Source organism: Castanea sativa, chromosome 2 (genome assembly GCF_040712315.1).
Source record: "Castanea sativa cultivar Marrone di Chiusa Pesio chromosome 2, ASM4071231v1".
Taxonomy (NCBI): domain Eukaryota; kingdom Viridiplantae; phylum Streptophyta; class Magnoliopsida; order Fagales; family Fagaceae; genus Castanea; species Castanea sativa.
The window spans coordinates 6,986,522-7,000,496 of NC_134014.1; the positions used below are offsets into that span (position 1 = coordinate 6,986,522).

At 33.0% G+C, this 13,975-nt stretch overlaps 1 protein-coding gene across 1 annotated transcript; it reads right to left on the reverse strand.

The window, feature by feature from the left end:
* Positions 1-2,231: 2,231 nt before the first annotated feature.
* On the reverse strand, positions 2,232-10,693 carry LOC142623235 (nucleoside hydrolase 3-like). The gene is made up of 12 exons (XM_075796631.1): positions 10,505-10,693; positions 10,111-10,290; positions 9,779-9,889; positions 8,127-8,462; positions 7,755-7,931; positions 7,296-7,580; positions 6,874-6,996; positions 6,446-6,643; positions 5,918-6,171; positions 3,384-3,588; positions 2,753-3,058; positions 2,232-2,513 (listed from the first exon to the last, which is right to left on the reverse strand). The coding sequence occupies exons 1-12, from the start codon at positions 10,685-10,687 to the stop codon at positions 2,232-2,234; spliced, it is 2,640 nt and encodes an 879-aa protein (XP_075652746.1). The 5' UTR covers positions 10,688-10,693.
* Positions 10,694-13,975: the final 3,282 nt, after the last annotated feature.

The window sequence follows — 13,975 nt, forward strand, 5'->3', positions numbered from 1 at the left end:
ATATATCCAACTATATATCAATAGTAGGATTTTGTTGTGTTTATGGAATTATTCTAAAGCTAATCTATATTTATATATATATATATATATATATATATATATATATATATATATATATATATATATATATCTATATAGATTAACTTTAGAATAATTCCATAAACACAACAAAATCCTACTATTGATATATAGTATATATATCTAAAAGTTGAAGCGTAGTATTTACTGTTGCTACGCTCTTTTAAGCCACCTCATCCTCCACATCATTGCCACATCATTATTGTTTTTCATATTTGTTTTTTACGTTTAATTTTTTTTGACAATATTAAATATATAAATACATTGGCTTTACAAATTCATCTTAGGCGGTTTTAACTTTACATATTTACTTACATTAATTTTGATGTTATAACTAAGTATTGTCTATACATGTTCCTCTTAAGTGGTTTTTACTTTACATATAATTTTGTCCATTTATCTTCCTTTATTTTGACTTTTCTTATTCTCATCTTCTTATTATAAATTTGTCACTCTCTCCCATTTTATGCATATTTTTCCCACACAAAAAGGTTATTTCTCGCCCCCCCCCCCCTCTCTCTCTCTCTTTCTCTCTCATTTTTTGTTGGATTTTGTATGATGTTTGTACTCCCATTGTTTTATTATTGACTAATTTAAATGTGTTACTTGATGCAAATATTTTTTTTTTTACCATTTTATTTACAACACAAAATAGTTTTAATGTTGTTAACCAGATTTAGGGAAAAATCATATTATAATATGTCCATATTTTGTGTTGTTGTCAGGTTTTAGTTTATTAGGAAAACAACTGGATAGTTTGGACATTACAATGAAGAACAATTAATGTAGTTGAAGAAGATGGTATTTGGGCAGTTTCCTTTCATTATTCGTAAATATTTTGTTTAACAAATTAGAAGCAAATTGTTATGTCTTTATTATATGATATTTTTAGATGCTTGAGCAATTGTTTTAAGCATTTATGAATATTTTGTATTGCTCATATTTGTTGTCTCATTTGTGTATTCTTTGAGATTTTTAAGAAAAAAAAATTCAATTTTGTGTTTAAAATTATTTATTTATTTATCTACTCATTTTTCATATGTTGGATTAGGTGTTAGATTAGATTATGATAGTATTAACATTATACTTCTTATTTTTACACACAAAAAAAAAAAATCTCTAAATTTCCCCGTTGTACTCTTGGTTACAATCATTATATGTAAAGTTATAACCAACACTTTTTTTCTTGAAAATAATGGCATATTTCTATTGTGTCACTTCAAAATCTTATTAAAAATTTTGAATTTGATTATGCATTGGATATTTAGCTTGATCACATCACGTTTGAAATGTTTTACATATTCGGTTAAAGAAGTTTGACTTTGATGAGATTTTTTTTCTCTTTTTTTTTTGAATTGTAATTTTTGTTGATTTTTTTTTAATAAGTTTTTTGGGGTTTTTGATTGTACCGTAGATACAATTGGATTTGAAAAAAGTTTTTTTAAAACTAAAAATAATAAAATTCAAATTTTATATACTTTTTAATGATACACAAAATGTTAGAAATAATTTTATTAAAAAATTAATATTTTTGCTACCTTTTGAATTCTTGAGAAAAATTGTATTGTTATCATTTGGTACGAAAAAAATTATATATATCACATTTGTTATTGTTCCAATAATAAATGAAAATATGATTATGAAATACATTACTATTTATTAAATTGGTCTAAACTGCAAAAAAATAAATTTAATAATATCATTTTAAAATATTATCACGCGCAACGCGCGGGTCCACGACTGGTAATAAGATAAAAGAACACTCAAAATTAAGTCAATGCATCATTCATGGGAAGGGTTTCATCACTCTTTGTGTCAATATGGTTTGTGATTTGCTTTCTCCTTCTAACCAAATTCGCTTTGTTTTTCTCCTTCTGTATGAATTCATTGATCTTCTTTCTCATTTTATAGATTAGCTGTGCATAGACATGGAAATATTGTAGCTGGTCTCATGGCTTTAGATAGAAAACATGTTTAGACCCCAAATTACGGCTTATATCAATTTCAAGTTAATTTCTAATCTATGCCCAATTGTTAATATGATTAGCCAATTGATATATACATGGATACACAAATGCAATAGCAAAAAATCAATAAGACAAAATCAAATCCTGTTGTTAGAGAATTTTTAACCAATTGACTTAGAGCCAAAGTTATTTTGGCGGTGTACTCCACAGCCTTTTCTGTTCATCAAAACTTCCTATTACTGCAGACTGCTTCATATCGCCAAGCCTATTTGCAAATAGATCATAAAAAGCTGTAGGATTCACATTTTCCAATATTTTGACCAATTTACCATCTTTTTCTTCAATAACAGTTTGTCCATCTTTAGATTCAATCCCTTCAGCAAAGATTTTAACCGGCTTTACTTGCACGGTTGGCTTCAGATCGCCAGCAACTGCAACTGCACCAATGATTTCCCCAGAGAATATAGCCTGCAACCAAAAATCATGAAAGTTAATATGAAAATCATGGAAAGGGGAGGAGGGGCAGTAAGTACTTCAATTAAAAGACTAATATTTTGGCTAAATCTTGTTACACTCCTTATTGCATGCTCCTGTACACACTTCCAGTAAAATTGTGTTTTCAAAACACGATTCCAACCAACGTGACAGTGTGTGTACAGTGAATGTGTAATAGCTGGTGTGTGATAATTATTACCTAAAATTTTTACCATATGATTATATAAATGGTGCGATTGTTGCAAGTGGTGTAGCCTCAACAGTAATCGGCTGGCAAACTTAGCTTCAGGTGTCCTCTTTGTCTCCTGCAACCTTGCTAAGATCCTTGGTAATGAACTTACTCTACGCTGGATGCCAAGTGGAATAAGTGTGATGTTAAGCTTTGAATCAAAGACTGTCTTTGCAGCCATAGGGTCAAGAAACATATTGAATTCTGCATATTCGTTGGAGGGAACAGTAAAGACATTTCCTTTGTCCCAGTGACCATGACTGATGTGCCCTCCAGCTATATACACATCCTGCAATGAGATTTGAAATCATAGGATAATGTTAATATCATAAATATGTGTTTTACCCAATACCTGATTTATTTTAACATAATGTCGAGGCAAATGTTGTTCCAGCTTGGCAATACAGCACTTTGTGTAATGAGAAAAAGAACAACATGCTTCTCCTAGACATCTCTATATATATTTCTGCAAAGATTTTGGGTGGTAATTTTACTTAACTCTTAAGAGAAGATTAACATCCATCATAATAGTTGGATCATAATCTTAGATTGCCCATCCACTTTCAATTCCTTCTCAAATTTAAGTTACCTAACAGATTAACAAGCACAGTTACCTGGATAAAAGAGGTGGTATTTTTCTCCGCTAGAATTATCTTTGCTAGATTAGTAAGGGGTCCATTGGTCAGTATGGTAATCTTAGATCCTGGATCAAGTGTTTCCACAAGAGACTCCCAAACTTCCAATGCAAGAGGCTGTCTGAGTTCAGGGTGATCAGTGTTTCGAGGAGCTCCATACTTAACAGAGTTCTCTGCTGTATACCTGGTACAGAACTCTAGATTTCAGACTCACCCTCAAGACTTCACACCCAAATATATAGACAACAGCAAGAAAACACTAGCAACATGACAATGACTGAGATAAGATATAAACATGTGCAAGATGATAGAGCCAAAAGTTATTCTGATGTTGACGAAAAACTGAACAAGTATAGGATCATGACAATGACAAACGTATAAATCTTGTGGATTACTTTATATATAAAGCTCCTAATGCTTTTTTGCATGAAGACATCGACTTAATCGTCTGCATCTTTAATTTATACCGGATATCGATTTGTCTCCTCAAAGACGCCTAGAAAAAAAATGTATTTTTTCCTATTAAGTATATAGGAGGGAAATGTTTCCTTATTCAAAATGAAAAATATATATATTTATTAAAATGATGACAAAAAGGTTTTGCAAGTGAAATGAATACTGAAACAAAATAAATTGACCAATGACACTATAATAGATATATGTTGTGAAGCAAAAACTGGAAAACAACAAAACATTATGAAAGTGTCAAGACTCAAGCCGTCAAGGAAAACAAAAAATAAAGACATAGGCATTGTTCAGCCGGTCTGGAAGGAATCTATTTGACATAATTTAGAGAGTTCGCTATCTTACTCAACAGTACAATGAATCACATCTAAATATTCGAGCTCACTCACCCAAGTTTAACCATAATGTTTCCTAGTCAATCAAGGGTTTATTCTCTCTCTTATTGATTACATGGCTTCCTTTAGTACAGAACATTTTACTTATCCTAGCAGTATTCACCCATGACAAATTGCACCTTCTTCAGCTAATAAAGTACATCAATAATAAGTCTTTGCCATTTATCAACTCTAAATGTGCAACAAAATGCTTATAAATACAATAATGGAACATTAGAGTTGTTGGATATTTTTATAAAAAATATCATATTTATTTTAATACTCATTCATGTGAATTGAGGAAATCAATTATCCCTTATTGTCAAATATGTTGAATGCTAAATTTTGAAATTCAAATATAATTCAGAATTTGAATAGCTATTGTCAATGGTTTTAATTAGGGAATTTTTAGAATATTAATGTGATATTAATACTATAATTGCTAGCATATTTGGTTTTATTACAAATATATACTTTCCATTCTAAACGTTTTGTGTTCAAACGTTCTTATTTGAATATGACATAATAACGTCATATATGGAAGATTTTTCAACACTTAAATGTACAGCTATTGCTGAATTATTTTATATTATAATAAGTTACTATATATATATAATGGAAAATGGTCAAAACAGCTAGCAATTTTTTGTAATACATAGCATTATGACATATTTCCCTTGTTCTCAAGGTATAGATTTGGCAAAGATATGTTTTGATGTCCGGCTTATATATATAGAAAAAGAAAGCTATTAATCACACATTAATTTCAATAATTTTATGACCAATTAAAGTTTTAATGATAGCAAACATTTTTATTTTTTGGCTAAGGACAAGTAACATGTCTGGCTCTATATATATGGAAAGAAATAAATGTTTCAGACACACATATTTTTATTTTTGAATTACAAAGCTACAAACTTTTCAAAAACAACTTTTTTTTTCTTAAACACTTGCGATCTATTGCTTCTTACTACTCACAAAAATATCTTATTTTTAAAAAAAATTTCTAGGAAAAGAAAGTATTATAAAGAGCTTATATCCTACGAGCAGTGTAGGCTCGCAAGGATAATCAGCAAAGGTGGCTGGGCTGTTATATCCTGGGAACAACGTGCAGAAATTATTTGTCTAACTATATCGGATATACCGTAGACGGCACAATTTGTCTCAAGACAGTAACTTGGTCCACGCCTCATCTCTACCACCTATTTTTGGTAAAATCAAATTGTGTAATTTCCAAGGAAAATTAAGGTATTATCTCTCTTTTATTTCTAACAAGAGTTAATGATCAAGGTGTTAACAAAATATTAATGATATATGGTAAAGAAGGAAGTAACTGTACAAGACGGAAAATTCTTAGGTAGTCCCGGAGTATAGTGAAATAGTGCTCCCTCCTCTCACATTCATGGTGGACCCCATCATGAATTTAATGAGCGGACCCCACCATGAATGTGAGATGAGGGAGCACCATTCTCCGTGCTCCGAGAGTATCTAAGAATTACTCGTACAAGAGTGGCTACACAAGATAAAATAATTATTACAGATTGTCATACTTTTTAAAATAAAGTAAACAATTTATTTCAAATTATATGTCCCCTAGAGATCTAAAAACTAACAAATTAATGCACCATATATAAGAGTAGCCTTCATATGCAGTTGTTATAGGAACATAAGTACCTTCTGGGGCTTCGTGGCAATTCTCGTGCCAAACCATAGAGAGTGTCAGAGTCGATAAGTCCACCACTCCCATGTGGGATGGCCTCAATGTATTTGCAGTCTCCAACAGCTGAGAAGATTGGATCAGATTGGTTCATTGCAAAAACATCTCCAAGACCAACCGAAATATCATCACGGCCCATCATATGAAGCAAATCATAAATGATATCTATCGTTGCAGCATCTGCCCAACCGGTTGGGCTTACTATTATTGCCTGGATGAAAGAAAAAAGATAATGCCCATTAAAACTGCTGCTATTGATATAATTGAATTTTAACAACCAAAATAGTTTCCATTTTGAGTCACACATATTTTGTGCAATATGTTAAGAATGAGTCAATGTGTCGAAGTATTTAAGCAGAAAGAAACTCGTACAAAGTACTCAGAATAACAAATTGTCAGAATGGTGTGGAAACCAAAAGGTAATAGTCATAAAAGAACCTAAAACATGGAGTCAGTGAAAGATGAAAAATAAAAGACCACTCTACCTTGAGGTTGATCACTTCCACAGGAACCTTAAGCAGGTAAAACAGAGCTAGGAAATCTCCGGCACTCATATCCATGTCAAAAACAACAGGTTTCCCAAATTGTCTACTTCCAAAATCTGGTTTGTGAAAAACTTCTTTGTAATGAGGAAACTCTGTTGTAAAATTAAATCTGCCAGAATGTTGAGGGTGGTTTAGAGTCTGCAAAAAAAGTGTAATATAAATTGATCATATATATGTCATTGTAAGGATGAAAAACAACCATAATGAGTGCACAAGTGTACTTCAGGATACAGTTACACTCGAATTGTGCATGGAAATCTTGTGTGTGTGTGCGTGTGTTCAAGAGTATCATGTGTAAAATAAAAAATCAGAGATGAATGAAAAATAGTCAAGAATTTATGAAAAAAATGAAACATAGACAAACTTACATCCAAGAAACTAATAAAAAATTCTGTGTCTAGTGGGCTGGCAATGTTCTGATTAGGTTTTGCTTTTGTAGCAACTAGCACGCGAATGGCTTCTGGACCAGTTACCTCTGCTGTATAACCATCCTATTGAATTGTTGCAATAGATAGCACATGAACATTTGAACAAGACAAAATATAAGTCCGAGTGATATTATTAATTCTCAACAATAGAAGAACACTACAACACAGCCTGAATTTGAGTGTTACATATGTATTTATATATGTATCAATGTATGTATATTTGTATTCCCCCAACCAAAGCAAAATTATGCAAAAGAGAAGCAATAGCTTTGGTGGGTAAGATGGAACAAATATGAGGCCAATTGGTGGTGACATCTAAAAGGTTTCTATGGAATGTTACAAGACTAAACAAGAGATACTACCTGGCACTTTCCCTTCCCATTCTTAACAATGCAAAATGGATCTCGAAGTTCAGTCTGAATATGACCACTATGTACTCCACCCTTCTTTAACTTGAATTTTGGAACCTCACGGCAATCAAAGAATGGATTGGAGCCATCATACACCCCATAAGGTTTGTTTGAAGTAACTACAGTTATATTCATATACTCCATTTCAGCAAATATATTTTCCCCATTATGGTTGTGTGAGTTACCCATGATTGAAGTTGCGATACCAGATAAAAAAGAGTCCCACACGAAATAGCTCTGCAACAAGTTAAATTGTGTTACAATAACTTGATCCATTAAACTGATGCAAATCATATGTTTTGTAACTTTGTATGTATGTATCATATAGATAACTTGTAGTCAAAGGTCTTGAAAAGAGCATGATCATGTCAACATACATTGACTGAAAGTTAAGCAACTTTAAGAAATTACCTTATAGAATTGGTCATCAAACCATGTATCACGAGCAATTTTCAGTGACTGGAAGCAGTATTGTGCCTCATATGTATTTTGATTCTTTTCAAATGTGTCAAAGAAATCCTTATTGATGGGGATGGTGTTTGTTGCATCCAAAGGAACAAGGGTGACGGGAATACCAGAATGAAAAACCTGAAAGAAAAGGAAACATTGTCAAATGCTGGCACTTTTAACTTCTAGAGATGCACCAACAAAAGAGATATACTATATTGATGTAATGCCGTTTAAAAAAAAAAAAAAAAACCTATATGCTGTGTTACTGTGTCAACTAAATGAATATACCAAGGACAATGGTTGGTTAATAGTAAGTTTTACAAACTGCATTACCTGGTATGCAGCAAAAGGATCTCCAAATATATTGAACTCTGCATATGGGTTACTAGTATAATCTGTGAACATATTACCATGGTCACCACACTGCTGAGGCATGCAAGATGAACTTGAGTTTTGAGGGCAACAACCAGTTGGGTTCTTTGACCTCACTCCACCACCCATGACATAGATATGCTTGATATGTTTCTTTAGATGTGGATTATTCATTAGGAAAATAGCAAAATTTGTATGTGTTCCTATAAGAAAAACAGTTATGGGACCTGCTGATATTTTGTCAATGATCACTTGTTGTGCTGTTGGTTGCCAAAGAGGAGTATACTTCCTTCTCCCCTGATTACATGACTAATTATGTGAGCCAGAAATATAAATGATATGACCATCATGAATCAAGAAATTAACAAATTTTTAGTTTTCTCGTGTATTAATAGAACAGTTATTGAGGTTTAGATACAATATTTGCAAACAAAAAGCATACAGATGGTTTAGGGTCCTTGGCTACTACTATGACACCATTCCAAAATCAAGCAATAAAACATCAACTTATGATTTGTATTATAATGATGGGGATGAAAAACTATTTACGTTTTTTTTATAAGTAAGGGGACTAAACACTTTTACTTTTTACCTTGTGTAAAATACAATAAACCTAATATATACAAAAAATTTGTTGAATGCTTTGTTTCATACTTAAATAGTAAATATTATTGTAGAGGAAGTACATTTACTATATGAACAAACCATAACATCAATTCTACAAAGGCAGAGATTTGCCCTATTTAGGTGTCTACATTATTCCATGACCTTATTTTGCCACTCTGGTCACTATGATTCTAAGTCAGAATTTCAACTTTTGGGAGTATTCCTTTCGTCAGTCTGTTTTTCTTTTTTCTTTTTCGGAGAATGTTCTTTTTCATGTTTCATTGGTCCTTTATGTTAGGATTTTTCATTTCTGTTTAACAGAAATATCCTTGCCACTTCCTTCCTCAGACCATTTCATTTGCACACTTCCAACTCCCACATCATAATCATTCTGGCAACCTACAAGAATTTGGGGCTTGGACTCAGCTTGCTCAACAAGGAGGAAGCTTAAATAATATGGAAACATTTATTGTATCTTATGCTCAAGGTATCCAGCTCTAGCTGACTTCTACATATAAAATGGTTTCAACTAAATACAAATTGAACATGAGTCCTGAATCCTAATAGGGCATACAGAAGAAGAATAACCACTTACAGAACATTCAATGAAAGTTCTATACTTACAAATGCAAAGTTAAAAGGATAAATATAAAGAAGTAAAGCAGGATACTGAGACAAACTTCCCCAGCCAAAGCAAAGCCGTATCTGCCAAATGCAAAGTATCAGCCAACATGTTTCAAGTAAATTATTAAAATAAGACTGCTGGGTCAATGCGCAAGTAAGCCTATCAGTTCTAGTTGCTATGGAAAATCAGACAATGATTTGCAATTGCTCAAGTGATACCTTATTTTTTTCTAAACCATTGTCAACTGAGGACACAAAGAGCCCATGGAGAGTATCATTATGCAAGTAGATCAACATGCTGTAATTTATAGGGATGCAGATCCACAAGAAGCACAAGCAACAAAGATTTCATCCAATATTGAAATTAATGTACAAATTCATACCTGTGGGAGGAAAGCCTTTCGAATTCCATAATTCGAATCAATATCCAATCGCCCTCCTTGACCAATAGGAATAGCTTGTCTATATCTACAATATCCTAAAGTTGTAATCCCCTAATACATTAAGCTCACGGTTAGACCATGCACATAAGAACATGGGTAAAATTAAACCATTACATTGTGGATTCATTATGGCTTTTAAGCTAAGCATCCAGAATTATGGATTTTAAACTCAATATAGTGTAAGGATGCTTTCAGACTCATTAAAGATTTATTTTAGGATGTCAAGGTAAACGTATATGATCTTTCTTGTAAATATTACATAAAATTCACACCTGATCAATAATAGGAAGATAGCCTCCAACATTTGGCAGTATTGTACCATCTTCTTGTATCCCACCGTCACCCCCAACTCCAACAGCAATGTCATCACGGCCCATCATGTAAAGAATGTCATAGATTTGATTCACAGAATGTCCAGCATCGGTCCATGAATTTGCATTGATAGTGACTGCCTGCAGCAATATAATACAGGAGTAAAAGAAGTATCAACATCATTCATCAAGCAGTAAAAGAAGCATGAACCATAACTTCCAACAAACATCATATAACACAAAATTCTGAGTCTTCAACTTCTGAGGCAAGATATACTTATGAAAGTTTCCTGAAATTTTTTCAACAGTTTGCTACCAATTAAAATGCTAAAAATTCAATGATGAACTGACTTACTTCCACCTCAAACTGTGATCTGTTTTGCTTCAAGAGGTACAAGAGGGCAAAGAAATCGTCAGTATCAACATCTGTATCTAAAAGAATTCGATGTGGGAGACCATCCACAGTGTACAGATTAGCTCCAATAACAACTCCTATAATCCATAACACTACAACCCAGAAATTTCTCTGCAATACCATTCTCAGGGTTTCACTCAAAACCCAGAATTCTTTTCCCTCCAATACCACAAAACATTAAACACAGCTCCTTCTCAGTCCTGAAATATACAAAACAAAACAAAGTATTATAAAAAACATACAAACAAAAAAAGATAGTCCTTACACTTGTCCATCATGCCCACATCTAGTTACATGCACGTAAATCACCATAAATGACACGAGTTCAAAATACAGGAAAGAAACAACTACTTACTTCTTGCCACGTCAAAACACTATATATATTTCTCCCTCAACTAAATGTTTCAGCAAAGCACGCTCTTGACAAACCCACCAGCAACCTCCCTCCCTCAACATTTCTCTAAGGAATTGAAACTTTTATCTCTTGGAAGAGCATTGGTGAAGATGTCTGATACTTGTTCTTTAGTGTTACGTGCAAAAGAAGTGGTGCTTCTGTTACCGATGTTAAAGAATTGCATAATATTTGGATGTTCTGCATAATTTTAGGAACAGAATTAGTTGTTGCATAATATTAGGAGTAATTGCATTGCATATGTATTTGCATCTTAGTAGGATAAGGGAATCTGTTAATCATTTGATTGGATTGTAACGGCTAGTGGAGCTAGTCTTTGAGTTTTATATTAGGATAGGTTGTTCCTAAGATGCAAGGGTTATCTTGTATAAAAGGAGCAGTAGTTCATTTGAATAAAATCATCAGAAAAATTATTTAAGCAGAGTAATCTGTTGAGGTCAAGGATTCCTCAGTCATTCAGTCTTGCAATATTTGAGTTGAATCTCATCATCTTCCAAAACCTCTCTAATAAAGTGATGCTTGATGGCAATATGCTTAGTATGACTATGGTATATGTTTCATCTTGTTCATAAATTCTGGAATATTTTTCATTCAACACAAGATTTCCGTGCATAATTCATGTGTAACTGTATCCTGAAGTACACTTGTGCACACATTATGGTTGTCTTTCACCCTTACAATGACATATATATTGATGAATTAATATCACATTATTTACAGTACAGTTTCCTCATTACAAAGAAGTTCGTCACAAACCAGATTTTGGATGTAAACAATTTGGGAAACCTGTTGTTTTTGACATGGATATGACTATGAGTGTTGGAGATTTTATAGCTCTGTTTTACCTACTTAAGGTGCCTGTGGAAGTGATCAACCTCAAGGTAGAGTGGAGTGGTCTTTTATTTTTTATCTTTCACTGGCTCCATGTTTTAGGTTCTTTATGACTATACCTTTTGGATTTCACACCATTCAATCAATTTGTAATTCTGAGTTCTTTGTACAAGTTGCTTTACTACGATACATTGACTCATTCTTAACATATATATTGCACAAAATAGGTGTGAATGTGATCCATGTAAAAAATGGAAACTATTTTGGCTGTTAAAAGTCAATTATATCAATAGCAGCAGTTTTGAATTGTGATGTGCATTATCTCTTTTCTTTCATCCAGGCAATGATAGTAAGCCCGACCAGTTGGGCAAATGCTGCAACGATTACTTCATATGATGGGCCACGATGACATTCCGGTTGGTCTTGGAGACGTTTTTGCAATGAACTAATCTGATCCAATCTTCTAAGCTGTTGGAGACTGCAGATACATTAATGCCATCCCACATGGTAGTGGTGGACTTATCGAATCAGACACTCTCCATGGTTTGGCACGAGAATTTTCAAGTAGCCCCAGAAGGTAATTACGTTATATAACAAGTGCATATGAAGGCTACTCTCTATATATACATCAATTTGTTAGTTTTTAGATTTTTTAAGAAACATATAATGTGAATTAAATTGTTAAAAAGTACGAGAACCGTAGAAATTATTTTACTTTTGTAGCCACCCTTGTACAGTTCCTTCTTTATCTTATACAATAAAATTTGGGTCCAAACATGTTTAGTTACTTGGACTCCAATCACTAATAGGACAGTGATAATATTAGTCCTTATCATGTATAATACAACCAACCAGTGAATCATATGTGCATTGCACATGACGAGACATATGTCATCTTCTTATTGGTGGTTAGAGTTCAAGGCCCCAAACATGTTTGGAATCAAACATTTTCCTATCATTAATACTTTGTTTATTCATTGCCCATTAGAGCTAATGTTCCATCATTGTATATAAGCATTTCATTGAGACCTTGAGTCAATGAAAGGCAAAGACTCTATTCTTTGAGCTACTTTATTAGCTAAAGAAGATGCAATTTAATAGGGGTGAATGCTGCCAGGGATAAGTAAGGGACTCAATTTTATATCTCCTAGGAAATAACTACACAACAATCTAAACGCCTCATCAGACCTCTTCCCTTACACAACCCAGCAAAATAATAGTATAAGTTATTTTATTTGGTAAATATCCCCTTTTGAGTCATTTCATCAAATAACACAATCCATCAATTAAAATGCTATAAGCAGCCACATTGGGAGGACAATTTAATTTCAACATGTGAGTTAACAACAATACCTGCTGTTGAACTGTAACATATAAAACAGAGTTGTAAGCAGTGAAAAAACCAGGCTTACATTCGTCAAGAACTTTAATTTAGAAAAAGACTTCCCACGGCCTTTTCAGTAATACCCATTTGAGCATACCCCGAAATGAGTCAAATGAATGAGGATGGAGAGAACTACATTGGAAATAGCGATAGTCACTAGTTATGGGATGCTCGGAAGACCACGGCGGCTTCTCCGTTTGGAGGAAGAGAGTTTCTTCTCCCTTCGGAGGAGCCGAGGGTCTGTTTTGTTATATAAAAGTAAGGGGCAGCTCTAAAAAGTTTTTTAAAAGGAAAAAATTTAAGGATAAATTACCGGCTTTATTTTTTACATTATATTTTAATTTAGTCACTAATTTTTCAATTGTTTAATTTGGTTTTTAAGCTTTCAATGCCGTGTAAACTTAGTTCTTATTATTATTTTTAGATAGAAAAGTCTAATGTATCAAATGGCCTAAATAAAAAAAATATCACATCAACTACCACCTAGACTAAGGCATCAATTTCTTTTTTTAAGACAACACGTCAGTTTTTTTTTAGAAAACACAAATCAAATCTTCAGAATTTTGCTTAAACAGGGGCAAGCCCATCATGTAAAATACTATCTCCCTAAAATTCAGAATCCCTTCTCCTTCCTTACAGGTTCATCCCCTCTCTCTCTCTCTCTCTCTCTCTCTCTCTCTCTCTCTCTCTCTCTCTCTCTCTCTCTCTCTCTCTCTCTCTCTCTCTCTCTCTCTCTCTCTGAGCAAACCAAACAACAATAGAAGCAATATGGTGAAAGTCCAAA

Bases quoted from the DNA above. Each gene is read 5' to 3' on its own strand.
- LOC142623235 (XM_075796631.1), bottom strand. From the start codon at position 10,687: ATGGTATTGCAGAGAAATTTCTGGGTTGTAGTGTTATGGATTATAGGA. The intron at 9,890-10,110 runs GTGTGAATTTTA...TTAATGTATTAG, and splicing joins ATCTTCCTATTATTGATCAG to GGGATTACAACTTTAGGATA. The intron at 3,059-3,383 runs GTAACTGTGCTT...ATCTCATTGCAG, and splicing joins ATACCACCTCTTTTATCCAG to GATGTGTATATAGCTGGAGG.